The sequence below is a fragment of the Pipra filicauda genome, unplaced genomic scaffold, assembly GCF_003945595.2.
Source record: "Pipra filicauda isolate LSUMZ 115617 unplaced genomic scaffold, ASM394559v2 scaffold186_size1760508_pilon, whole genome shotgun sequence".
NCBI classification, from domain to species: Eukaryota; Metazoa; Chordata; class Aves; order Passeriformes; family Pipridae; genus Pipra; species Pipra filicauda.
In genome coordinates this window covers 1,381,261-1,409,000 of record NW_024104294.1, presented here as the reverse complement: position 1 = coordinate 1,409,000, position 27,740 = coordinate 1,381,261, and the positions used below count along the sequence as shown (strand labels likewise).

The following is a 27,740-nucleotide window of genomic DNA, read 5'->3' as shown; positions in this document are numbered from 1 at the left end:
CCCCTATCAGAAAAAAGTGGGACTAACAATTTTTAACAATAATATTTGCTTAGGTAAACAAATAGCAGTCTCCTGATATCATAGTCTGCTTCCTTCTGTTTGCTGATGGTTGATAAACCGTGGCTGAAGGACCAGTCAGCTGGTTCCCATAGTCTAGTTTTTATTACATTTATTCTGTGTACATAGTAAATAATGAAAATAGCCACGTTTATGGGACACTCAAGATGCTTTCAGCATCATAACCAGTTCCAATTAGCTCAGAACCAGGGCAAACTGGGCCTCAAGTATACAAGATTTTACAACTAAGATATTTGCCTGTATCTCATCATGTTGCCTTGTAAGAGTCTAAAATTGAAAACAAAACTGTAACTTTGTGTGGTAATGAATTGATCCCAGGTACAGATATATATTCCCTAGCTTTAATTTCTTTTCTGCAACCAGAATACTTTTATTCTCACTGGCCTACCATGCTCTTGCTTCAAGAACTTGCTCTGAAACAAGACCTTCAGTTCTATCCCAGTAGTTGCTGAAAATTGAGCATTTGGTAGATTTATTGACTAAATCTGGGAGTATGTACCCCAGAATCTACAAAATCAAAACCTTACTGGATTCTTTTAAGTAAATATTATAGTGTGCCTACTTAAAGAGGTCAAAGGAAGAAAGCTGAGTGAGCTCTGGGCATCAAGATATAAGAATGAAAATAGCTACCCTCTCTCCTGTTTCGCATTAAACATCTGCAGATGACTGTTTAGAGGGATGAAGATGCTGTGAAGAAAAAGGCAAGGTTGGGCCTTCCCAAAACTGTCTGTTCACAGGAAAGTTCCCTAAGAAATGGAAGTTGCTGTTAGAGCTGTGTGAGCTGAGTGCTGCGGGGGGAGGCTGTGATGAGGTTCCACTGGGAATGAACATAGAACCTCCTGGCAAGGGCAGGTGGAGGAAGGGGGCTGGTGCATCTGCCTGGGAGTGCCGACTCACCAGCTCCCACTGCAGAGCAGGGAACAGGGATGGGGGTTCAGGCCAAGCAACCTAAACACTAAATTATTTTTTCCTTTTCCTTTGTTTACATTGTTGTGGGCTGTCTTTTTGAGGGCAGTGTATCCTGGCACATGCATTGAAAAGACCAGTGGCTGAATTTACCTTCGGTTTGAGCCAATAGTGCTGCTTTCTTGTGGCTGGAGAAAAAGGGAACATAAATTCTTCTCTAGTGCACTGTAGGAAGTAAAGAAATAGGTTTTATTAATGAAAAACTCGACTACGTGTTTTGAAAAGCAGATGAGCACAGACCATATAGTTCAAATCAGCTGCTTCCAGTTCCTATTTTGGGCAAGTAAAACAGTTAGTGAATGAAACAAGTTTGCATATTCAGTGCAGTTTAATCACAGGCTTAAACAATAAGTTGGGTTGCATTGATGAATGCCAACTCCTGTTGCTGTGCTGGGCTGCTGGGTGGTCTTGGACATCGCTGGATGCAACATGCCCAGATTGTTTGCACATTCAGGTCTGCAGAGGCAGCCTTGGATCCACTCGGATGTTGTGAGACCATGCTCTGGAGACTTGTAGCTCAGTTCTTCAAATCCACAAGTTATAGGTAGGCAAGTAAGTGCACTTAAACATGAGGCACTTTGCCAAGGCTTTTGAACCCAGAATGTGATTTAATTCTCAAAGAAGTAGATTGGTTGTCAGGAGTTGGTCAGTTCCAAACTGGCCTATGTGTTTTTTCTCAGATTTGTTAGTCTCTCTGCCTTCGCCTCCTTGTTGGAGAAATGGGGATAAAAATACAGAGAGTTACTGCCAGCTGTGAGGTGAGGGCTGTAGATGGGAAAGGTGCAGTGTTGATAAATGCCTTTCAGGACTGTAGCTGGAAGTGAGCAGAGTACTTCCCAGAACCATAGTGGTCTCATCAAGCATGTGATTGTCCTATGAATCCTGTGCTATACTGTCTGTTTGCTGGTAAGTAGGCAAGTTTTGACAGGGAACCTATACTGTGCTTTTTGATAGTTTTTTTTTTTCATTATTATTCCTGAGCTATCTGAATTTGCGTTAATTTCCCTCCTAAAATTCAAATTTCTTTTTCTTTCCTTTTGAAGTGCTTAGAATGTGTGTTGAAAAATAGCAGTTTGACTACACCGAATTCCCATTGGTCTTGGGAGTTCTCTTGTCTCTGATTTTTATCTGGTATTTTAGCATGAGGGCTTAAGCCCTCAGTGTGCCATAAGGAAGGGAAGCCCTGAGTGCCTTCTAGAGGTGGGAGACAAAAATGCTGAATCTTAATTTTCTATTGTTGACTTCAACAATGAAGTGAGATGAGTCTTTAGTAAAGTACTTAAACACTGAAGAAAGCACAGAGGTTTATAGACACCTGTGTATCTGTTGTTTTCTCCTGCTTTGGGTGCTTGCTTGGTTTGAATCCCTTTCTGAGATGTACTGTGCTGTGATTCAGGATCCACATGTCCAGCAGGAACATCCAGACTTTAAATTCCCTACTCTTAAATCTTTTGGGCAGGAGGATGGTGTTGTTTACCCTTAGGTGACTTACTGGAAGTCACCAAGGAAACAAAACCAGTGAAATCCTAGAATTACGGATTGGATGAGATTGGGAGAGACTTTAGAACATCATCTAGTCAATCCCCCTGCTCAAACAGGGTCACCTAATGCACAGAACTTGGCACAGTATTCTTGGTATGGTCTTGCCAATGCTGAATAGAAAGGAAGATCATAATTTGTCCTAATATAGTCCAGGATATCATTAGCTTTCACCTGTTGGCATGATGCTGGCTCAATTAAAATTTTCTGATACCCAATGCTGTGCCCTTTTGGGACATGTTTTCCATGCAAATTCAAGTTCTGTGCTGAGAATCCTGTTTTTCTGTCAGCTTTCTGTGTGCACTCAGTGGGCTGTAAAGTTCCATACGTGTTCGCTGTGCTGCTTTTTATGTGATATGACGCCTGATGTGCTGCTTTACTGCATGGTTGCTAAAGCATGATTGATTCTTGCCAGCACTGCTGGCATGAATTCAGCCTGTTGTCAGAACTGGTAACCCGGATTGGGTCAGTAACTGGCACAAGGTGAATAGTTTGGTGAAATGAGCACAGTCATGGTTGTTGAGGTGACTGTGGACCTCACTGTTTTCTATACCTCATGTCTCTTGCCTGAGTTTGTTGGTCTCCAAGTCAAGTAAAACTTCACATTGTAAAAGGAGACTTATTTTGAATTATGATGTATTTTTTTTAAGTTAGAATGTAAAGTTTTCACTACCCTCCAGCTCAAAAACATCTTGTCCCATTTCCTTCATATTTTTAGGGTTATTTCTTTGAGATTGTACACAAAGTTGGAGAAATCTTAAGTTGAAGGAAGGGCTATTTTTTGTTTGCTCTTGTTGCAGAACTTCATCAGGAATGGGTCAGAGAAGTACATGAATGGATCTCAGAAATTTCAGTGTGACATCAGTGAGGAAATAATTTCTAGGCTTGCAAATAATGGCAAGGTTCCTTGACTAGACATGGAATGGCTTCAAGGGAATCCTTCTGTTGGTTTTGTTTTTAAAAAGCATGGATCAGAAATAAAGTTTGGAATTAAAAAGGCCTGACAACCATAAATGAGGAGTTATGTTTTGGATGCTGTTATAAGCATCTTTATTCCTTGTTTGCAGCTCTGTTTTCATGCTGTTCCTCCTCCCTAACACCAGTCTGCCATAATGGTACCACCTCTGCACTTGAGCACAGCTACGATGAATCCTGCAGAGCAGGCAGTCTAATAAGACAGCTTTTTTGGGACTGCGTTTCCTTTATTTATCAATTGGCCCTTGACTCTTAAGTTGACAACAGGGCACACATACTAGGAAATAAGTTGTGCTTAATGTCTTGCTAGAAAGGTCTCTGTCCTGGTGGAATTTGAAGGTACAGTCCTAAAGGTCTGATCTGCAATTTGGACTTAAGCTTGCAGATGTACTGTCTTCTCTACTTTCAACTGCAGAAATGCTTAACCTCTAAAATTGCATGACTGGTTTAATAGTCCTGAGTAGATCCACATGAATCAAACACTGCAGTAAATGCTCAAAGCACCCTTGCTTTCACCCCATATAGATGGTCAGAGTCTGCCTGTGACACGTTTGCAAACCAAAAGCCTGGTGGTGCAAGTGAGGCCCAGTTGAAGTGATGATTCAGGTCCCAGGAGAGGCTGTGGGTTTTCACTCCGTGCAGGGTCCCAGCCTCCTTTGGGTGGTGAACCTACCTGAGGCCCTGAGGTAAAGGGGCAGGAAAAAGTGGCTGGTTTGGTACCCACTATAAGCAAAACATCTCTACTGCATTACAAGTGATTTCCTTAGTAGACAGGAAAGAAGTCAGAGAATTTGCTTATAAATGTAATGTACTTGTCCCAATGGGGAAAATGTCTTCTAGATACTTTAAACAAGGTGGCTGCTGCTAATTGTGCTACATAATATTGCTACAGATCTTGATAGTTACTCAGGTCTTCAGTGCCATCTAAATTTGCTTGCGTTCAGAAAAAAGGCACAAGACAACATGTTTATTTTGACAGCAACTGTCAGCGAATCATTATTGTAATGATGTATCTCATGAAAAAAAGAAGAATTGAGTGTGTTAACCAGCCTTTTCTAATTATGGCATTTGTTAAATGCAAAATGGAAGGTTATTCTGACTTCTTTGGAGGTCTTGACATTGTTATTGATGTGTTTATTTTATGATTGCAAAAACTTACAGCATTATCTCAGCTAATAGGACAGTGGGAAAGTATAATGGCCATCTGACTTCCTACATATTCTTTTTATGTCACTCTCATGATGTCATTTGGACAAGAAAGTTGTGACATTTTGCCCATCCAACTAAATGCTTGCAGCAATGATGAACAGGAAAAAAAAAATCTTAGAAGCATTTAAAAGTTTTGCTGAAACTTAGTTTTCCTGCTCTTGTTTATGATTTTTGGCAAATGTTTTCAGGGTTGATTGATCAGTGCTCTTATAAATATATAGAATAGGCAGGAGTTCACGTATCTTAAAATCTGGCTTACATTTGCAGCATTAGCCATCCCTAGCAGGGATGCTGTCTTCCCTTATATATATAAATATGTATATATATATATATTTAATAACATATATGTTATATAAGATATGTAATCATCCCCCTGAACATACCTAGATGTCAGTTTAAAGTAACAGTAGCAGTCTTTCTCAGAGATTTGGAGTAAACTTTTTTCCTTGGAGAATGTTTCCTCCATTTCTTTGTCCTGAAACTTGGTTCTTGGGATGTATCTACCTGCAGAGAAAAGGGAAATTTTGACCTGGAGTCGTCAAACCTGTGAGCCTGAGGACCCTTCTCTTCTTTGTGGACATTCTCCTAGTCCCTTCCCCATCCTGGAGCTTGTCCCCCGCTCATGCAACCCTGCTTTCAAGCACCCTGCAGAGGAATACACGGTGTATAGGAAGACACCCACACTGAATACACAGTGCTTTTGAGAGGCATTTCAAATTGTCTGGGAGCCTCTAGTACAAACAGTTATAATAGATATATTAGTTGCATAATTAGATATCTAAGTAATGGAATATTTTACAGACAACGAATCAGTGTTAGTCATGGAGCAAGCAAAAATCGATCATGTTCTGGATTGCTGTTCCTTGCTTTCTGTTGGATATACTACGTAATGCCAGCCCTGTGAAAACTGCTAAGAAACAATTCTGCTTGCATTATACAGAGCCTGCAGACAAAACACTTCAGTTGAAAGCTGTGTTTAGAAGGGATATCTCAAAAGGCCTGTTAGGATGTTTGTTTTGGTTTTTTGGGCTTGTACCTAAATACCTGAGTAGTGATGCCCACCTACGAAAGTGTGTTAAACTGAAAATGAAGCTGAATTGCATGTTCAAGAAATTATGTGACTAAGTTATCCATGGTTCAGGTCTGGATCAGGTTCCTAGTAATTCATTGAAAATTATTATTTGTGCATATATGAAAGGTGAGTGTCTGCAGTCAACTTGGCCAGTTATTCACAATCATTCCTGCAATTCTGGTGCAATTATGATTGCAGTAACTGTGTACAGAGGAACGTTAAACTCCAGATGGGTTGGACTAATGGTCTGTCACACCCAGTCGTCTTTGGCAACCCCAAAAGGAGAGGGTGTTCACGGGGAGAAACACTCCCTCTTTCAGTAGCCTGTCTTGTGTGTTGATTGATTATGTCACTGTCGTCTTGTGTATTCTTCTGCTGGGCAACTGAAACCAGTGGGACTGACTGTGTTGTGGTGGTGATCAAACTAGGTCTGCATTTAGTGAAAAAGGTCCTGGGAAGAGATCTTGTCTTAGAGAGCTCTTGGGCACCATCAAGAAGTAAGGAACACTGCAATAATGCTGAGGTTAGGTTGAGAGCAGCGTGGCTGATCCGTAGTGCCTGAGGTGAATGTCTTCCAATCTGGCAGAAAGCAAATTGAAGAGTGACGCTCATTTTTGGACTGAAGGCTTCTCAGGAGATACCTGAGCCTAAGGAAGGATGTTCTTCTCCAGAGTTGCCTGTGCCTGTGGTGGCCTGCCTGAAACATGGGTACGATCCCTGCTGCAGGTCAGTCTCTGCTGGTGGAGGTACCACCCTCCTCACAGGCAGTGCTGGAGCTCTGACTCCACGGGCCAGCGCAAAATGAGCCTGAGTAGCCTGACTGGCTCCTCATAGTGACACTTGACCTGCAAGGGCCAAGGAGTGTCCCCGTGGGTCCTGCCAGTGGAGGTGGCGACGCCAGCCCTTGGTGCTGGGAGGGACAGCTGGTGATGGTGGCGATGGTGGCGGTGCCACCGTTGCAGTGAGAACCAGGCTGTGCCAGGGAGTTCTGCCATCAGGGATCGCTGCAGTGGGATGGTCCACTCTGTGCAGCACTGGCAGACTACGGGAGCCCTGAAAGGAGAGGAGTGTTTTCCTTTTAATAAATATATGTGTGTGCATATATATATGTGTTTGTCAGATGTGTGATCTTTGCTACTTTTTGTACTTGGTTATTGAACCTTGGTAGAACAAACTGTGAAGGGTTTTTCTTAGTTGCATTTTAAGCTTGCAGTGATAAAAGAAATTCCAGTAATATATTGATAATTGCTTTCTCTTAAGAATGTGTATAAATAATAAACACATCACAGGCAATACCATTTCGATATACTGTAATTAATTTGAGAAGTGATCAAAAGGAGATTTAAATAAAATCTTTTAATTGATTTTTCTTCTTATGTTATCTTTAAAGTTACCTAATTTTTCTGAGAGCTCTTAAAGTAGCTCACTTGGATTGATTCCCAATGGAATTTTCTTTTCATTCTAGATTATTGTAATTAATTATAAAATTGAGCTTAACCTTTCTAGGTTGTCAGTATCTAAGGACAAATGTAACAAAGTCCAGGAAAGATTATTCCTGAATCTTGGGGAGTTTGTGGAGGAGGGGAGCTGTCATTTGACCTGTCAGGTGCTGCTGATATTTTGCTTTGGGTTTATAAATAATTTCCATTTCTCTTTTCAGCTGGATAAATATATATACAATTTGAACATAAATATTTTGAAAAATCCTAACAAAAGAGACAAAGATATTGACTTATATATGCTTAAAATACTTCAGATGTGGAGATTAGCTGTGAATAGTTTGATATCCTGACCAGTGTATGCAATTTTAAAAGCTAGTGAGAGCTGAAAATATCATTGTAATTTGTGGTGAAAATTTGTTAGATATAAGCTGTGTAAAATTATTGAAATGCCTGAGATCATGTAAGGTATTTCTTTATTTTAGGTTTCTCCAGAAATCCTCAGCTACTCTCCCTGTGACAAAACCCTGTGTGTGTGCATTCAGAGGCAGATTTGTGGCATGCCCAGGACAGGTTATCTAACCCTTCTTTCTTAATGGCTCTTTCATAAAGCCCCAAATTCTCATTTCTCATTATTTGCATTTATAATATGGGAGAAGGCCTTATAGAATTTGTAGCTCTGCACAATTTGACCACTCTGCGTGCCCAGTGCTGGTGCCTGAAAGGATGGAAAAGATGTCTCTTCTGCCACAGACAGAAGACAAAAAGATAAAAAACAATGTGGATTTCCTCATGCCCAAAACTTCCTAACAAAGCACTTACTTTCCCCTTTCAAAAACTAATTTCAGGGCTGTTTGCAGAATCCTACTGCTGCTCCACTTTTGGAACACTCATCTTTCTCAGTGTATCTAGTAGCCTGGAAACCTGACCTAATTAGTTAAAAAGGAGGAAAGACGAATTGTGGAATAGATGAACAGAATTTTTAAGTAACATACCCATAAAAATGGGTATCTTAATCTCTTTGTATGTGTGCATTATTTTTCAGCGTATGCCTGTAGTTTCTTGTTGTTTGCTCAGAATGTGAGCTCTTGCTTTTACAGGACTGTTTTATTTCTGGCACATTTGTATCTTGATTCCAAAACTCTACTTCAAAATATTACTGTAATTCAAATCACTTGATTACAACCTAGGTATTTCCAAAAGTGGCAGACAACACTCAGAGCCTTATTTTTTATGGATTTAAATTCTGTGGCTGAATTCTTTGATGTCTAAGTGTCAAGTCCGACAGAAGTTTTTTCTGCCCCCTGAGGAATTCATAATACTGCTCTCCTTGGAGGAATCTCTAATATCTAGTAAGGGTCAACTTCTCTAACTGCCAGTTTTCAAAAGATTTGTAGGAAATTAATTTACATTAAACTATTCAGTAGGTCCAAGATGAGAGAGAGGAGAATGCTCCCCTCCCAAGTAAAAGCCAACATATTCCTGTAGGAAAGTGAACTAGTAATCCCAGAGTTTGTTTATGTATTGCTGAACTCTGCTACCAGCAAAATGCTGGTAATAGGAAACATATTCCATAAGAGAGAGAATATTTAAACTAGGGCAAAATTGGAGGTTATTTGCTCTCTTCTAGTGATCTTACTCTGTCTTTATTGCCTCTTCATTGAGGGCAAGATTTTGTTCAATAAAATATAGAGTGGCAATGAGAAATGAGCCCTAGTTTGCATTTATCTAATGTGCTCTTACTAATGTCTTGAGCATTGGAAATGAGCATTTTGCAGCAATATTCTCAACTTTTGTTGATGGCTTTGTGAACATAAAATGTTCGGTTTCTTGTGCCATCAGTAATCAAGTGACGAGGGTATGTCCGACGCAGAGGATGTGAGATCTCCTGGTGAACATGCAAGTCTGAAAACTCCCACCTGATTTCCCTATAACGCAGTGATTTTGCTTCCCTCACTTCAAGCTCGGCAGTTGGAACCAGCAAAATGCAGTTCTGGTTGAAAATGCCTGTGTAGCAGGTGTGGTGTGGGTACAGCTGAGCTGGAATTGGGGCTGAAGGGGGTCGTTTGTCAGAGCTGTTCACCCCACACCGGGTTAAAGATCAGGGGAGCAGAAGTCTGCAGGAAAACTTGTCAGCATTTTGATAACTCAAAGCCCAGTCACTAGAAAAATCTTATATTTTAAAATACTAAGCTTCCCATTACGAAATCAATGAAAATTACTGTTTTAAACTAGTGAAAAGGTCTCCTGCTTTGGAGAGCTAAGATTCGCTTGGTATCCAGAAGGGCATGACATTTTTCCCGTGTTTGATTGTATTTGGTATATTAAATATGACCTCAGTGTTTAAGGTTAGTTGAGCTGTAATAGTTCAGAAAGATTTGGGGTGAGAATTTTTCAATTTGTTTTGTTAAGCCTCTGTAATAATTGTAAATAGTCATTCTTTCAAATAACAAATAGTAAGAGGTCAGATAATCCATATATATATATGACTCCATATTTCATTACCAACGAAAGTTCACGGCAGAAAAAATGTAGCTATGGTTAGGTGGATATTTCAGAGAAATCATTGGTGTATAAGTAAAAAAAGCTTTAATGGGAAGAAAAATGTATGGAATTATGAAACATGATTGATAATTCAGAAGACAACAAGGTATGAGCAGTTTTTAGCTGTAGATGTTCCCTGTTAGAAGACAGACTTGCTTAAATATCATGGAGGAAACAAGAGGGATGACCTTAGTCGTGTTTTTCTTGATGAGGGATGATTTTCTGGCAGTTTGTAGATTGGCAGACTTATTTTTAAGTTTAAAAATCACAGAAATGGGCTCAGTCATTGTTTACATTAATTCCTGATTATTCTGAGTACTAGAACTTGAATTCAGCAATGGAGCTTAAAAATTTCAGTCACCATTTTTAGCAGCACTATTTTTCCTCTGGGTCGTGAGACTTGATTGATGAGCTCCAAGTTAAACTGATAGTGCAGTTTTCTGGTGCCCTTAGGATGGGAGGGAAAAACTCTCTGTGTTCCCTACTGTTGTTAAAACACAGGTAATTTGTGGCAGTAGATTCCAGATGTTGCAGTTCCAGAAAGCACCTTTTTTTTTTTCTGGCATGCCTTATGCTTTTCAATTTACACAACATTAACTCATTTTTCATAAATGTCCTAGCTGGAAGTTTAAGATGGTTTTCTGTACCTAAGTGTTCTCATTTGTGCCATCAACTTTGTGACTGCCAAAATGAGCTAATAAAATTCAGCCTTTTCTGTTGTTTTATTTTGCAGAAAAATACTCAATTTGGTGAGTTGTGAAAATTAATCTACATGAAAAAAAATATTTAAACAGTCAGGTTTCTGTTTAATTAATTAAAAATCTGCAGCCCTGGGGCTGTGGGAACTGCCCAGCCCCTGCGGCCCAGGAGGGACCAGCCTGGGGAGCTGAACTGAGAAGAGGGGCACTGCAAGGCCTGTGTGACAAAAAAGTGTGAATGCTATTTGTCTTTTCATTTATCAAATTATTTTTAATAAGGAGTAGGACTAGTTAAATTTTTCCATGGAGAAATTTTTTTCTTTAAAATGCTGTGGTTTTGTTTGATATGCAGGAAACTGTTATTACTGCTTAAAAGGAAAACCATAGGTTTGGCATGTAAAATACTGAGACCTGTGCAATTTAAAAAGTAATTTTATTTCTGTAGTATCAAAATACAAATCAAAACAAAATTAGTGTTTTCATTTGGATGTTTTAACTTCTCAACAGAAATGATGACTTAAATATCTTTGAAACTTCTCTCAGGAAAAACAAAAAGCCTGGGAGTTCTTCATCACTTACGTGTATGAGAACCGCATTGCTTTTGCAAACCACTCTGGTGTTAGTTGGTTAAAACTGTCTTAAGTCCACCGTGACAAGGTTTGAGGTGTATGTAGTTTGAAGACATGAACTTTAGTGACATAATGTAATCTAAGATGTTTTTTGCAGAAACCTACAGTGGGAATTTGGGTCTGTGTTGCTGTAGGAGACCTGGGAAGCCTGAGGCATAGGGGAGAAAGCCTCCTGTGCAGGAATGTGGTCCAGCTGTGTTATACCCTCTGTCCAGCTCTAAAGGGTTCAAAAGGCTTTTTTGTTTAATATTTTCATTTGCATAGAGTGTGGTTTTTTTTCTTCTCAGAAGTTTAGAAGGGACTGAAGTAGACTATTTTATTTCACAGAGTTGTATTTTAAACCAGTGCTGTGCTAGTCCCTGGTGAGACCAGAACAATATACACAATGCGTGGTGTTGAGTGAGGCATCTGGCTGCTGGAGATATGTCAGGATTAATCCAGTATGTTCCCATTCAATTGCTACAGTTTTAGGTTCTTCTCAGCAAATTATACTGGACCAGGCTATAACTCATACAACATTGACTGTCATGCCCATACCGCTTCCAACTTTTCACATTCCATTGGCCTGTTTTTTTGGAGGAAGATGCCTTAGCTTTACATAGCAGTAGTTTTCCTGGAGGAAACTAGCTAAGGCAGAGAAAATTGTCCTGTACTTGTGCTGACATATGTATCATAGTGGTGCAAAGGGACTGAGAAAATGATTTGAAGTCGTCTGTGGTCTGAAATGTTCAGCAGATGGGCAGCTGTGACTTAGTAAGGGTTCTAGAGATGCAGGAAAGTGCACAGATCAGCAAGAATCCATTTTGCCCTGGTTATAATGGAAAACTGAAGAAGGGATACCAAATACAGGGTTATGTGGGATGATGGATTCTGTGTGATTCAGGTCTCTGGTAGTACCATGCCCACAGAAGGATTTCCATTGTTGTCTTTTCATGTTTGCTTGAGGATTTAAGTGTAGGTGAAAACATTACAGACCACTCATATGTGGCTTAGAAAGGGAAGACAGTCATCCCACTATTGTCCCTTAAAGCTGTTACAGCAAATAAATATGTCTGGATGCATGAGCAAGTGTCAGATCCACCGTATCCTTTATCCAGTGCATAAAGGATAGACATAGGTTTGCTTTCTGCTGGACTAGTATTAAATCCCTATTGAGGGGCTTCAGGAAGGGCAATGAGGGCAAATGGCAGAGTGATGTTACAATATCTGATTAAAGGCTGGAAGAATTGCTTGTCTTCTGATTACAGACCACTTCAAATATAAGATAGACTCTATATATGGGGCAGATGTCCCACCGAAATCCTTGTAGCTTCAAACTCCAGGTGTGTTTCTAAATAAATAAATAGAAGTTTGGTTTGCCAACACTTCCATCAGTCACTACTTCAGCCTGTTTCCAAGTGTCCTATATCCAGTAGCCACTGACAAATCCATCACTGATGACTGTCTGGTGTCTTGTTATTTGGTGGTTCTTGTGCAGGGAACTAGTTTCCAGGTCTCCTGGAAAGAAAAATCCTTTCTTTCCTTTCTTTCTCTCACCCAGACAACTTCTCTTGCAATAACATAGACCATAAGGAACAAGGAGACTTTTGGGCAATTGTAAATCAGCCTCTCCATTCACACCCCATTTTCCCTTCTTTTCATACAGGTTGATAAAGTGTGTGGGCAGCCCAGACAACAAGAAGGGAACTTGTCCTCAGCCAATATAGTGCCAGTGAAGGAAGTGACTGAAGCCCAGACGTTCGTGATGGCTCATGCCAGCCTGAACAATAAAAGAAGGTAACCCCGAGCTACAGTTGCTTTGAAACAAACTCTCTGCCTCCTAATTTGTGCTATTGGTTCCTTGCACTGTAATTTTCAAACCAGAGCCTGGCTCTGTCACCTTGTCTGTGTGTGCTCTCCAGCCATTGCCATCATGGATATTCATAGGGATGATTTTGTGGTGTTATATTGTGGGTCTCTCCAAGAAAAGCTTTTTACAGGCCAGACTTGATATTGTCGTTTAACACCAAGGTGTTCATTATTTCCAGAAACTTTCAGTGAAAGTTTCTCTTCACCAAAGTCTGAGGAAACCAATTTCCGCAGTTGAGTCTAAAGTACTTAAAATACAACTGCCCAGATCTTCAGGGACTTGAGCTTATCCAGGGACAGAAGTGTGAGGGGAAAAAGGAGTGAAAGGAAAGATTCACTGCCCTGACACCAAATCAGTCCAGTCGGTCCCTGATTTCACTGTACTGGGGAGGAGTAGTAAGATCCCTTGGAATGTCCTTGATTTGGTACATAGCAGAGAAAGAGCTGGAGCATTTGTTTGGGCTTGTTGTGTCCGTCTTGGTTTCTGTTGACACAGTAGACAGCTGAACTACAGACACTGGCCCAGGCAAGAGTATCCCTGCTCTCAGATCTCCTAAGTTTTTCTTTCACTTTACCTCATGTAGCTCCTGAATTGGTTTTCTGTAAATTGTAAGTGGAAAGGGAGGGATGACTTTGCAATCTCACTCATGATACATGAGTGGATAGCAGAGCTAACTGTCATAAAATCAAAGTGACCTCTTTCTGGCTAACATATTGTCCTCTGTAACAGCAGTATTGAGCTGGAACAAGTTCAGCCAAGTGAATGGAATCCTGCTGGGCTTACACCTCTATCCAGGAACAGTGTCTAATCTGCCCAGGGAGTCCTCTGTATGTTGGATAAATGGATGACAGACAGCAATATTAAAATGTCCATTGCCTGGATTCTGGACTTTGAGTTGTGAAGATGAGATTTTTATCCATTTCTACTTTAATTCTCATCTTAGCTCGCATGAATGGAACAAACACTGCTTTAAAGATAAAAGTAATAGCAGCAGGGCAAGTTTTTTGTGTGATAATGGTAATTTTATCCCTCTGTAATTTAAAACCAAAACCTAACAGTTTATGCTACTGGTTGGAGCTAATCAATTTTTACCAAGCAAATCAGAGAAAAGAGCATTAAAGAAATTATATCAATCAATTCAGGAGTAAAAATCCGAGGAACAGTTGTAGTACAATTTATAAAGCACACTTTTAAAAACACAGAGCCCTAGACCATCTTCTGTGTAGCTCATGGACTTCACTGGGACTTGAACACTAGCAACCAAAAAGGCAGAATTGCCAACCTATCAACAGGTGACCTTTATGTCTTTCATGGCCTGACAGCCATTCTTTCTCACCTGAGGATCTGCTCCCTCCCCTTCCCAACCATATAGAATTATTTGGATAGTGACCTTTTAAACTGTAAGACTTGTAGATGGAAAAGAAAATAAACTAATGCACTGTAAATTAGACAATTTTCCAAAATTGGTCTGCACACTGAAAATTAATTTATCAAAAAAATCTAAACTAAGGCCATGCTTACATAATTAGCATGAAAAATTGCTGAAATACAGTGTTGATAGGTATTGTGGGGAGCCTGTGCACTGAAAATGAATGATGGAACCATGCCATAAATAGTGAGAAGTGGAAAAATTGAAAATATTCTCCACAACATCCTATAAAACACATGGCCTGAAGCTTGTACTTTGCTTCTTGGAAACAATTGTGAAACCATAAATAGAGTGAAAGATGCAGTGATTGGCAGCATCACTGTGTTGTTCATTCTCTATCATTTAATCCCATGTGATATCAATAAAAAGCAATTTAAGGTAATAAAAGTATTATAATACATGGGTGAAGTCATTCCTGCAGTGGGTTATGTAGAATGCACTTAGAGTGACAGAGAACTGATACGGGGGGACCAGATTATGAGAGTAATTACGTGAATCTTTTTAGATGCTATTGTTTGTGCTGATTTTAAGAAATGAAGAGCAATAATGTCAGCTGTCTGTCAGTTGAGGTACAAGGTCACACAGGGAACTGGTTCTGCTGAATCTGTCTGTCAGTCTATATAATAGACATCCCTCCAAATGATCCTTAATTCAAGGGGAAAATGGAACATGACTCCAGCCTTTTAAAAAAAAGGAAAGAAAAAGAGAAGGAATGAGCCAGCACTCTCCAAATAGACACAAAACCCGTGGCTCATGCCCTTAATGTGTCAAAATGTTCCTGAACTCAAAGAGAACTCAACTGCTTGGCACGTCTGTGGGAGAAACCAGAGTCACGTGGCCTCTCATCTCCCCTACAGAACCTGGTCAGAGATGCCCTTAAAAAACCAGTGCCAGACAGCTTATACCTACAGATGGATATTTGCTCCAAAGCTAATGAGTCTTTGCCAGGCCAGTTACGAAATCAAACTCCTTTTCCAAAGAATTTGAGAAGCCTGGTTTCAGCAGCTCAGCAGAGCCAGGGCTGCTCATGCAACTGAGAAGTGAGATTGTTCAATGGCATCTCTTGGCCTGATGTCATTCCTGGGGGAAGGTGTTTGGGGTCTGGCTGCAGCCAGCCCTCCTCACTCTCTGCTGTCTGCACACGGAGGTCCTGCATAGTCCCTGAGGGCACAGACCAACTGGATCCTCTTTTGCAGTAGTTGAACCCTTTTCTTCTCCTCTTACTCTCGTGGGTTCCTGGAACATTTCCCATCTCTCTTTATTTTATTCTGCATTCCATTTCTACATATTTTTTTGTTACGCATCACTAAGTGTCAGGGACAATAGTGAAAGAAGGTGAAACTTGAATAAATGTTGCATGGTCTTGTTGGAAACCTTTTCCTCTGATTAACCTGGAAAGCATCAAATTGATTGTAATTATTTTTTTTTGCATTACACAATGGTATTCAGGGATTAAGTGAAACTGGCAGTGTTACTGCTGCAGTCATTTTTTAATGTGGAGGTTACTATAACATGTAATAGAGATGACAAGAAAATTGAAACCATATGATGGTACAGGGAATGTAAATGGCATGTACAGAATCTCAGTGAGTAAATTGGAATGTTATTGCTGAGTTCAGCACAAAGAACTGTTCTGGTCAGGGTCCAGTCTCCTAGCAAAGTTGAATACCTGCCTTTTAGCGTCTCTGCTCCGTGGAGCATTTCAAACCACTAAACACAGACTGGTTACAAAGCTGTGTATATAATAGGTTACATTTAATGAAGAATTGTAATTCATTAGGTCCCTAGTTGGAGGAAGCAAGCTTTGTAATTGTGTTTTGCTGTGAATTTACAGATCTTTTATACATCTTAAAATAAACAACTTAGGAGTTTCTTTGGGAATATTTGAAGTCAATGGTATCTATTTTATTTAAAATTAAGTATCTATTGGGTCAGACATCACATGATTTTATTAAAATTTGAGTAATAACGTGCTAGTACAAAGCAGATTATTAATGTCAGATGCACATTAATGTCTGGCCAAGGCAGAGGTTTCAGCTGGCCCAGATTTTCCCTGTTACCAAATCTCATTTTGTTTTATGAGTGGCTGTGTTGGAATCTCTGCCTCAGTGATGGAAGGTGCCACTCACCTGATGATCAGGGCAGGTCCCTCCCCTCCTGTGGCACCCCTGCTATGAGCTCTCAGAAAGTGTGAGGGCAAAGCTGCATCCTCTGGGTGTCCTGAGGCTGCTGAAAGTGGTCACTCTGTCCAGTAAGAGTGAAGTGGGTTCTGTGTGGAACTAGTTTGGAGGCACTCATTGCTCCAGCTCTGGCCATTGCGTTACACAGGAGAGCACAGGTGTGAGAGCAGGCTGAACTATCAAACCATCTCAGTGGAAAATTGCATCATGATGTTAATGCTGGATGCAATGTCTGATGTTAATTAAGGGACCTCAGTTTATTGGTGCCACAAAATACTTTTACACGAAATAATTGCCTGGGTTATTTCCACAGTTCTTCCTCCAGTATAACCCTGAAGCCTGTATCTCCTGTTTTGCAAAGCTGGGTGTTTGTAAATGGCAAATCTGACCAGAAGAGAACAGCAAAAAAATATCTGTACTTACACATTTATTAACAGGCAGTAAATTGCTTGTCGTATCAGAACGTGAATGCTGCTCATTTATGTCTCTCTTCCCTTGGTTCTCATTCTAAACTGCCATTATTTTCTTGTACAACTCCATGTATTTGCAGTTCTTCCATTTGGTATCAGTTATGGTTAATTTAAGTACTGCTGAATTTATTTTCAGCTTTCTGCTGTGTGCTCTGCATTTGTAATTGTGCTTGTATTTGAAAATGATGGGGACAAAAAATCTTGGTTGCAATTTCCCCCCCCCTCCCCAATATTGCATTGACATTTTTGATGGCATCTATATTTTGGAAAATCTCATGACAGTTTTTCTCCTTATTTATTTTCTTTTATTATCCTGTGCATGTGCTTGATGACTTTTCTTTCAAATAATTTTTACTTTTCTCTTTTGTTTCTCATTTCTTTTCCTCATTTGCCTGAATTCCTGCTTCTCCCCTACTCCCCAACTCTCCTGATTGATGCTAATTCTCCCCGGCCTATTCCAGTTCTCTGCCTCTGAAAGCTTCAAAGAATGACAAATCAAGAAGTTTGAAAAAAATCTCTCGGTAAGAATGAAAACAAGGTGACATCCTTTGTTGTCTCTCCAGTTAGCTCATCTCCAGCTGTAACCTAGAAGTTGGCACGCTTTTGATTGCTGCTTTTATACTGTGGGGTGCTGGGAAACTGTACATTTTCTACCCTACTGAGTTTAGTTTTACACTGACGAAACGTAAATATTTTTGCTCAGAAAGATTGAGAGTTGGACACAGAATTCTCTGTTTGCTAAGATGCTACTTTGAAATGTCAGAGCCTCACTCTGCTGAGAATGCAAAGGAGTTTAAACTTCTTGGGGTGAGCTGGGTAAGACAAGCTTTAGACTGTCAAAAGGTGCTGTTTTTCTCCTTCAAAGAAAACACCAGTTTAGCACCCATAAAATCTTTAGCATCTGTGTTGCCTTTCAGAACTGATACTCTCAGTAAGCAGCCTTCGGGCTGGGCCTGGCTTTCCTGCGTTAATACTTAGAGCTTGTATTTGTAAGTTGGTAGTCAAGAGGTTGAAATGCTGATTCCCTCATCATAAGCCCAAAAATTCCTACTTTTTTCTTTGCTTAAAATAACAGCTTTCCTGCTCTGTTATTTTCTTTGGAGCATGTGACAGTTAATTTATCTAGACCAGGATTTCATCCCACAAGATAAATGGGATGGTTGAACACTTGAAAAAGTATAAAGATAGCTTTGGGGAGAGAAGACCACTGCCTAAACCGTGTAGGAATAGATATTTAGCAGTGGACTTTGACATTGTTTAAAACACTTGTTGCTCCTAAAGGAATGATAAATCCTCACTGGTTTTATGCCAAACTTCATCCAGCCATATCCCCAGGCACGTCTTCAGTGCAGCGTCCCCTTATGGTCTGCCAGGCTGAAACATTGGAAACCAAAATGAGTCCTTTGGCCTTCCCAGTGGGAAGTTCTGAGACAAGCAGATAGCTCTGTGATAGCTCAGTTTGTGTCCTGCATCTTGTTCTCCCTATCTTTAATGCCTCATACCAAACAGGAGCTTCTAAAGCGATGAAGGAGGGTAATTTCTCATTCTGAAATACTCTCAATTGAGATGGGTTAACAGAATGTGTTAAAACCACCCTTTGTGTGCGTAATTATGCCTATTAACACTGGACTAAATCAGTTTGGATGATAAATAGGGGTAGAAATACACTAGAAATAGAAATCCATTCAGATTACTTAAATTCTAAAGTCTTAACCTTGTGGAGGGTTTAGTTGACGGGGGCTTAAATGCTGAGTTTCCTGTTGTGTTGTTAAATATGTTCCTCCTGCGTTACAGAGAGTTCATCAGTTACATGAAGCGATCCCGCACCTTTTATGCCTCTATAGCAGAACGTCTGTGCGATGGAGACCTGGTCATGAGGGACAGCTCAACCTGCTGGAATGGAGAGGATGTTGTGGAAAGGTAAAGTTACAAGTTAAAGTTTGCTGTAATTATGGAAAAAGAGACTTCGTATCCTTCTGATGGTTCAGCAGCAGCATTCTACTTTGGCAGCTAATTTTTTCCCCCCTCTGTTTTTTATCAGGGTCTTTGCCATCACCCTTTGGACTCTAAACTGGAATATACACTTTCTTTCCATGAGCTAAACTTCTTGCTGTCTTGCTTTTACTCTGTATAACATGAGGCAACATCACCCTGAGGAGAGAACAAGATGTTTTAAGCACAACTATATCTTTATTATCATTGTCAAAGTATATATCAGTTTTTGCAGTGAGAGCTTGTTGAAAGTGTACCAGTGAATGTTCTCCAAAAACTTCTTTTTGTCCAAAAAAGAGATGTTCCATGGGATTGTTGTTGGTTTTCATGATGTTTCTTTTTGAAGTGTGTTTTGTGGTCGGTAGCAGTTATAAAAGGTGCAGTTCTAGCATTCTGTGTTCTTACTTAAAAACAATTGTCATGCTTGTAAATTGTTTTGTAGGAACTTACAGAATAATTCCAATATGGAACAGAGAGAGATGTGACAATTATGTCTGTCCCATTAAAGGGAGTTCTGACTCCCACACAGCTCTGCTTAGTTTTCTCATGTGTAAATAACTTCAGCTTAATTACATCTGAGGTATTTGAAGATAAATGCATGTCTAACACATCCAAAGATAACTTTTAAGTTTAATGTTTCACTGTATATTGTCATTATAAATTATTTGTAAAGCATATGTTTGAAGATTTTGGCAACAGTGTAGTATTCTAAATATTTACATGATTGTAATACTGATGGAAGTTTTTACTGTAAAAGTAGTGGAGAGGAAACAGGAGGAATATCAGTATTTCCACTTCAGAATGCCTTTTGCTGGTGACGTGTTGCTGGATCCACAGTTAACTTTTAGAACAAACAGATTTCTGGCCAAAAGAAAAATAAGAAAAGCCAAGCAAGCAAAAATAAACATTTTCTGTGTCAACTCTCTGAACAAAAAAGTTAATAAAATGTTACGTTTAATTTTTATCTTACTTTGTTAAAAAAAACAAACAAGCCACTTAAATTCCTGATATACATGTTTTAGAAAGGCATTAAGGGGAAAGCTGTTGTTATTGTCCTTTGCCTGTCTGTAGCTTTCCCAGAGTTGGAAACAGGTGGAAAAGATTCAGGTTTGAAAGCGACAGGAAGGCTGGGAAAAGTAGCAGGGAAAAGACTAACAAAATTCCTCATATTTTGAATTAAAAAGCAAAACCAAAGGAAAGAAAAACACCAAGAAACAATCTACCCCCAAAGATGACAGCAGCAAAAAACCCAACCCCACCACCAAACTCTAAATGTCTGTCGTTAACACATTAAATAGGCTAAATGGAAAATAAAAGGTTAGATTCATGTGTTAAATCAGAAATATATAAAATACTATATAATAATATATAAATATTATACACTTATATACTCTCTTACAGTATTGACTGCCTTAAAAGGAGGAGACTTTCTGGGCAGCCTGCACTGCCAGCAGTGCTACACAGCAGCACAGACAGGGCTCCTGCTTGCTGGCAGACTTTGCTCCTTTCATCATCTGTTTTATAGGCTGGACCTGTCACAGTTCTCCCCGCATGGGACATAAACCTGTCCTGGTGATGCCTGAAGATGCATTTCTCTTTGCTCTTTCTCCTTTCCCAGGACACCAGAGCATTAAATATCAGCAGTAGTAAACAACTGAGCTCAAAATAGAGCCTTATTATTAACTGTGTAGCAGAAAATAGATCACCCCAATTAATTTGGTGGATCTCCTGTGAACCTGAGTTTAAGGTTGCTCAGGCTGTGGAGCTGGTAAAAGCTGCAGTTCCTGTTTCCTTGATACTTCTTGCATCTCAAAATGCTGCTTGAAAGCTGAGCATTATATATGCTGTGTGCTGATTGGCACACAAGCTCCTTAGGAAGAACAAACTTGACCTTCAAAACCAAATTGACATACAAATGCAGCCTGAAGCAAAATGAAATGAGGATCCTGCATTCAGTTAGTAGAGAGGGCACCTGAGGTCTGATATCAGACCTGTGAGAGGGTCTGATAAACAGAATTGGACCTTTTTATTTTATTATAGTTCTTTGGATTGGGTTTTATTGTGTTTAAATCATTGCACAAAAATTTTGAGCTGCCAGTTAAATACGTCATAAAAAGAGTCAGGTTTCCACTGGCTTGAGAATATGCTTCTGGCCTGCTCTTCAGATGAACAGGAAAACACGCCTTTGCTAGGAATCCTTTAGTGTCAGTTCAGGACAACATTAGAATTACTTGCACCAGGAGTACTGCCTTTCTTTTCATTGCTCTTTTGAGCAGCTTGTTCTTGGAGCAAGACTTGATATAAGAAAGAGTCTGTCAGGATAATGAATAGTCTCGGTATACAAAAATTCTCAGAGAAAATGAGGCTGGAGCAGTAGAACTGGAAAACTGTTTTGAAAAGTGAAGCAAGCTTGGAGAAATTTCTGTGCTGGAACCTTTTTTTCCTGCCGGTGATGATTGTCTCAATACCATATCAGGAGAGGAGACTGCAGGGGAAGTTGATGGCGTTAACCATTATGTGCTGCCAGGACTAGACACCATTCATCTGAGACATCTGGAAGGCCTAAAGCGTTAAATTTTTCATTGTGATACCATATTTTCTTTAGGACTGCTCCAACATTAGAGGCTGGGAAGATGGGAAACGTGAAGACATCATTGTTTTTTTAGCAAAATAAGGATTTTGTAAAGGCGTGGACGGTAAACTTGGTATATGACAGTAAAATCTATAGAAACTATAAGCAGATGAACACTGTAGGGAAATGATTCTAAATGTTGAGAGCCTTTAGAAGGTGATAATGAGCATGTAGACAGGTAGATTGTGGTGTTCTGCTTGAACTTCTGGTAGATATTTCATATCCTTCACAAGAGACTGGTAGAATAGATGGTCATGGCGTGGTGTTCATGATACAGGCATGTGGTGTCTGCAGTTCTGCTGTGCCCTAGGCTTGGAAAGATAGAGCACAACCACAAATGTACAGAAGGAGAAACGAGGAGGAGGATCAGGGGCATGAACTGCATCCTGTATGTGTAATGGCAGGCACTCCAGCCTGGTGCAGAAAAGATAGAAGAGGAATATGTGGCCTATAAAAATCACGTGTGCTGTGGAGATGCCCAGTAGGGATTTCCTGTTTGTTCTCTCTTTCATTACAAGAACACGGGACATTGTTAATTAGTGACAGCTTGAAAGCAGAAGTAGATATTCCTTTGCTAAACTTCTGGTTAAGCTGTGAAACTTCTTGCCTCAGGATGTTTGGGTGTTCAAAAAAAATGGATGAATTAACGAGCAAATTCAGCCCATAGAATAACAAGTTGTGTAACTAACTGTCTGGGCAGATATGAGGCAACGAGGCGCCACATCCATCTCTCTCTCTCTAAGGCAAAAAGGCAAAAGATTTCCTCTAGTCACTCTTAGCCACTTGCTCCCATGGCCTTCTCTTCTGTAGAAACTGAACTGCAGGAGCCGCCTTCTCCTCAGTAATATCTCTTCACCTAAATGAAATGCTGGCGTTGAATGAGCTTCTCCATTCTGCCTGGCCACAGTAGCCAAACAGGATTTGCTGTCTCAGCCTTATAAATGGCAGATTAGGTACAATACAGCGTCCAAGGACTTTCCCCAAAGCTCATATGGAGATTTTCTGTTGTACACAAAATGTGAATTTCCCTTTAGAACTCCTTTTTAATGAAATTTGGATTTTTGTGAAGTCCTAGTTGGACTAGAGCGTCCTTCTCAGAGACTACTCTTTCTCCTGCTGGAAAAGGCAGAAGGAGATTTGGACTCACTGGCAAGCTTTTGGAGTGTGTCTCTCTACAACAAATGGGCAATCCTGATTTGGAAATAGCACTTTCGGGGATCAGTGGGTTGTGAGTACTAATTAAAGTTAGATAATCATTCAGTCTTTCCATCTCTGCCTGCCTACTTGTCTCTTGTAGTTTCTATTTCCGGAGGGATGAAACAAATAATAAACAGACGGTGATCTGCACATGGAAGAGTTACGATATGATGAGTGTAGCCATGGTAGCCAACTCTGGGCACTGCTCACTCTCTCCCACTCTTTGGCCAGGGCTGTGCCATTAGTTCTCATAAAGAGGCTGATTGCAATCTGAAGACTATCAACTGCAGTGCCACTGCTTGGGCTTTGGGGCTGGAGTGTGGAAGTTGCTCGGGAATGTTTGGTAACCTCAGCACTTGAGGTGTTAGTGGCAGCCTCCTCCTTGGTGTGTCTGGACCTTACTCTGAAGTAGCAGCGATGGTGCAGCACTGCTGCATTTCCTGAGCTCTGCTAAAGGTGCATTCTCAGGGCAGCTGCAGAAGATTTGTTCTCCAGTTATTGTCACATAAATGGTCATATGCCTTCAGCAAGACTGTTCAGGACTCCTGTCACAAGCAATGTGTCAGGATCTCAGGATTTTTGAAAGTTGAGGGGTCTGCCTGTGACCTGTGTTGGAGTGCAGCTGGCTGGGTGTGGGGACTGTTCCACAGAGGAATACACTAAAATCTCCTCTGTCACTCCTACAGGAAGTGTTATCATTATATAAATTGACATTTAGAGGCTGACAGATGCTACTGAGAATTCTGAGAGTGCTGCTGCCATTTCAAATATCCTTTTAAGCAATGAGTACTTGCAGTTACTTTGATCTACTCTAAAATGCACACCATTGCTATTGTGGTGTTGCAGGAAGCAAAAACCAGCTTGGAGTAGCTAAATGTAAGCTGGTAATGAAGAAGAAAGTGAAGTGGTGGGTGCTTGGGATCAGTGCAATAAAACCCTATTTGTTCAGGTGCTGTAACGGGCTTTTAGGCTGTGTCTCCAGTGCACAATAGGCACTGATCTTCCGAGAAAGGGATCCAGTGCTGATATCCCAATGCCGCACTTATCTGTGCTTGTTACCTGGGAGAAAGGCCTGCCCCCCACCTTACCACAAACTCCTTTCAGGTGGTTGTAGAGAGCGATAAGGTCTCCCTGGAGCCTCCTTTTCTCCAGGCTAAACAACCCCAGCTCCCTCATCTGACTCCTGCTCTGGGGATTTTCCTGGGGACTGCACACCTCTGTCATCCTTGACATGCATCCTTAGTTTCATTAAGAAAGAATCTGGTTCTGGGATGGCTCTGCAATATAAACTGGAATGTGAGAAATGGTGACACTCACTTTTAATTGAAAAGTATAAACCTGATGCTAATATGCTAATGTAGACACACCCTGTGGTCACCTGAATACTTTCATTTGAAGTTTGGGATCTGAAACTTGAACTGCTTCAAGTAGTAAGCACTTAAAGGCTGTAATTCATGTGTATATAAAGAAGGTTGTTAAAAAATTTTACCAGTGACAATTTTGGTAGCGCACTGCCCTTTAACAGTGAGGTGCTGTAGTGCTTCAGAGCTCTCAGACTGGGCTGGCTCACAGGTTTGCTGAGGAATTCTGAGCCAGCTGCTCGTGCTGGATGTTTTGACACCCAGTGAGATCCCAGCAGGTGTGGCTGCAGATCCTAACCCAAATCCAGGCTCTTGCTGCTTCTGCTGCTGTCTTTGCTGTTTACAAAAAGCCCCAACTCTCTTTAGAACAGGGTCAGTCTTCAAGTTGACTATGAAAAGGAAAGCTTTCAAAAGTTTGGCAAATTCTTCCTTGGAAGAAGCAAATCTGAATCATGGCCACGCTGTGCAGCAACTTCAGACAACTTTTCTGAGGGAAGGATCACGACATTTTAGATCAGTGAGGCATTTCACAAGTTACAGTTGCACTGCAAATACGTGGTTTGTTTCAGGAGTTATTGCTGCTCCTGTGGAATGGGTTCAGAGTTTCTGTAGGATTAGGAGGTTAAAAAAAAGTATGTTATTCTCTATTTTTATTTTTATATTTTTCAGAGTGATAGGATTGCCATCTGCTTCAGAGATTTTTCTTTCTCCAGGCTTCTCTTCATGTCACTTGATTATTTTTTGCACCTTAAGCCAGAGTAAGATCAATTTACAGGACTTTGGACAAGCCAGTAGTGGCAGAGTACTTTTGTAAACTTGTGAGTTATACATGTGAAATGAAGAGCAGATTTACTAGGTTGCACATGTTGATGTTGAAATGCGCCAACAAATCTAAAACAATTCTGCATCTTGTTGTATTTTTAGCAGTCTGAATTCAAACATCAGCTTGAGGATCCACCGCGGGTTTTGATGGAATGAATCTCTGGCAAAACAGAGCCCCTGCAGTGGTGGTTGTGGGCTGCTGATCTGTACTGTGGCTGTGTGAAATGGCTAAGTGAGGGCATGAAGAAATTGTGTCAAGAAGAAATGAATGTCGCTGGGATTTTTTTTGTTTGTTTGTTTTTTGTTTGCCATAGTCATCAAAATATTCTGAAAGTAAGTGAAATGCTGCCTTAAATCCTGGTGGTTATTCAGTGTTTCATCATGTTCTGACTAGACGTAATTCAGAAATATTTCAGTAATATTTCTCAGACCACTCTTTCCTCCTTGAAAATAAAAGGGTGTGTTCCTGAAAAAAACAGAATTAGGAAGTCCATGTGTAAAAGAGCAGTGACTTACTTCAGACCAAAATAACTATTATGTTAATTGGGGTTGGATTAGATGATCTCTGGATGTCCCTTCCAACCCTAACAATTCTGTACTTGTATTTAAATGGGTTATCTGTTAAGTCTGTGCTATTCCATGAACGTTTAAAGCTGTTTCTAAAGTTTTCCATCCACCACAGAAAGTGGCAGTTTTAGATTATAAATTAGAGGACAAATAAACCTGAAAAGCTTATTCCCCTTCCAGTTTTTGCATGTACAACTCCATTTTGAACACTGAGCCACCTGTTTCTGCGGTCAGGTCCTTATTGTTTGATTTCTCAGAATACTTTAGAGAAAAGCAATCTTCTGTACTTGATTTTTTTTTTTTTTTCAGGTAAGACAAGTACTGAAATATAGTTACAAATGTGACTGAGTTGTGTCCTCACGACTTTGAAGCCTTGGCTGTTCTGCAGCCCAGTTTCACCATCTCGAGTATTCACATTTTTAAAACTGAAAAACACAATGAAATTCTCTTCCTGTTGCTGAAAATCCACAGTGTCAGGAGAACTATGAAATTATGACCGTATGCAAAATGCTTTCAAATATGAAAAACTGGAAAAGGAGAGAAAGAGAGGAGGAATTATTCTCCCTGTTGTTAGGGTGGTTCTTTCCTCAGCTAAAGCAAATAAAGAATTTTTGGACACTTCCCTGATTGGTCCCATCAAATTTCTGTGAACTAACATAATTATTTTTAGTCTTAACTAAATATTTGTTCATATATGTAATATCTATAAGCAGGAATTAGAACTAGCATTACAAATAACAGCTTTAAGTGTGCTTTAAGCCACTGTATTGTTTGTTTTTTGTTGTTTTTCTGTCTGCCCTGTTTCTCATCTGTCCCACTTAATGATTGTTGAGCTATAGCCATATCTAACTTGGATCCTACATAGGAATGTTGGATCAGAAGATCAAACTTAACTTTATTTGGATTGAGGAAAGAAAAACCTTTGTGGAAATCAGTTTAGGGAGTTTTGTCTTTGCTGCCTCTCAATTTCAAGAGGATTCCGAAATCCTGAGTTTCCAAATGAAATGGTCTTTCTGTTAATGCCAGTGAGCTTGATCTGAAATATTCTTCATGGTGGTAGAAGGAGAAAAATTCTGCTGGTCAGACACAGCATTCCATTGCACAGGTACAGATCTCATCATCATTTCAGGTGGATCTTTTCAGATGTGTGTGGGTGGATTTTATGTGGAATGGTCACAGACTTTGCAGTTGGTATGGCATAAACATTTGAGATGTGGTAAAACCTTTATTCTGATTTCTCCAAATCTGCCATGGTTTTGTAGTGCTGTGAGGAGTTAAGAGGGAGTAAATCCATGGTCCTGTCACTGAATTGTACAGGTTTCACATGGAATACCCTGGTTTGGTGGGGGGTAGAGGAGGAGATTATTTTACAGCAGCTGCTTTTCCAGTTGGAGACACTTTCTCAGGAAGCTTCAAGTGTAACATTTTAGGGTTAAAAGCCTGCATGGAAAAGTGGTTTTTAAACCACGTTACTAGAAACAGAAGAGAAGGATGTTTTGTAACACCCAGTAGAAGCTCACACTTTTTTTCCTTCCTTCTCTCCTTAACTTGTTTTTCTTGGAACTTTGCATGAAGTGGAGGGATTAGGGGACACCTGTCCACAGGCTTGAACAGATCATGTCACTGTTGTTAGACTCTAAGGGCCTGTGCAAGCTGGCTTAGGAAGGAAGTGCCAAATCACAGTGAATTCCTTTTCGCAAAATGTTTTCCCTTAGAGGCTTTCAGTTTTTATGAATTTAGCACTTTCATTGTCCTCTTTCTCGTGTCCTTAGGCTTTAGCAAGCAGCCCTTTGGATATGGAAAACAGATAATCATTCAGCCTTAGCATGCTTAAAAAGTGTTTAACTTCTGTTGTTCTTGTGCCATCAGTCTAAGCAATTTCTAGAGGTACATTCATTACTGTAAGTTGCAAATTACTATCCATATTTTTTCCTGGATTTTGCAGGTTTTAGGGTGTTTTCTAGGACTTATGTTTTTTTGGAGTTAGTTGGGTTTGGTTTTTTTTTGTCAGTTTTCTTTGGTTGTTTTCTAAATTTTAAATCCCGTGGGATAAACCAAATACACGCTGTCAGAAGTGACCGTTTAAGACATA

The 27,740-nt window shown here is 40.1% G+C and overlaps 1 protein-coding gene across 3 annotated transcripts in view; it reads left to right on the top strand.

The window, feature by feature from the left end:
- Positions 1-27,740, top strand: part of LOC113990140 (glypican-5-like) — a 359,722-nt gene that overhangs the window by 105,404 nt on the left and 226,578 nt on the right. For 2 of the 3 annotated variants that reach the window (XR_005563090.1, XM_027725264.2), the window contains exons 4-6: positions 12,795-12,925; positions 17,539-17,598; positions 18,872-18,997. Coding sequence is in view for 2 of the 3 variants with exons in the window: in XM_027725264.2 (XP_027581065.1) it covers positions 12,795-12,925; positions 17,539-17,598; positions 18,872-18,997 (317 nt within the window). In the remaining variant the exon portion in view is untranslated. The remainder of the gene's footprint in view (positions 1-12,794; positions 12,926-17,538; positions 17,599-18,871; positions 18,998-27,740) is intronic. The other variant, XM_027725265.2, reaches the window with a different exon arrangement.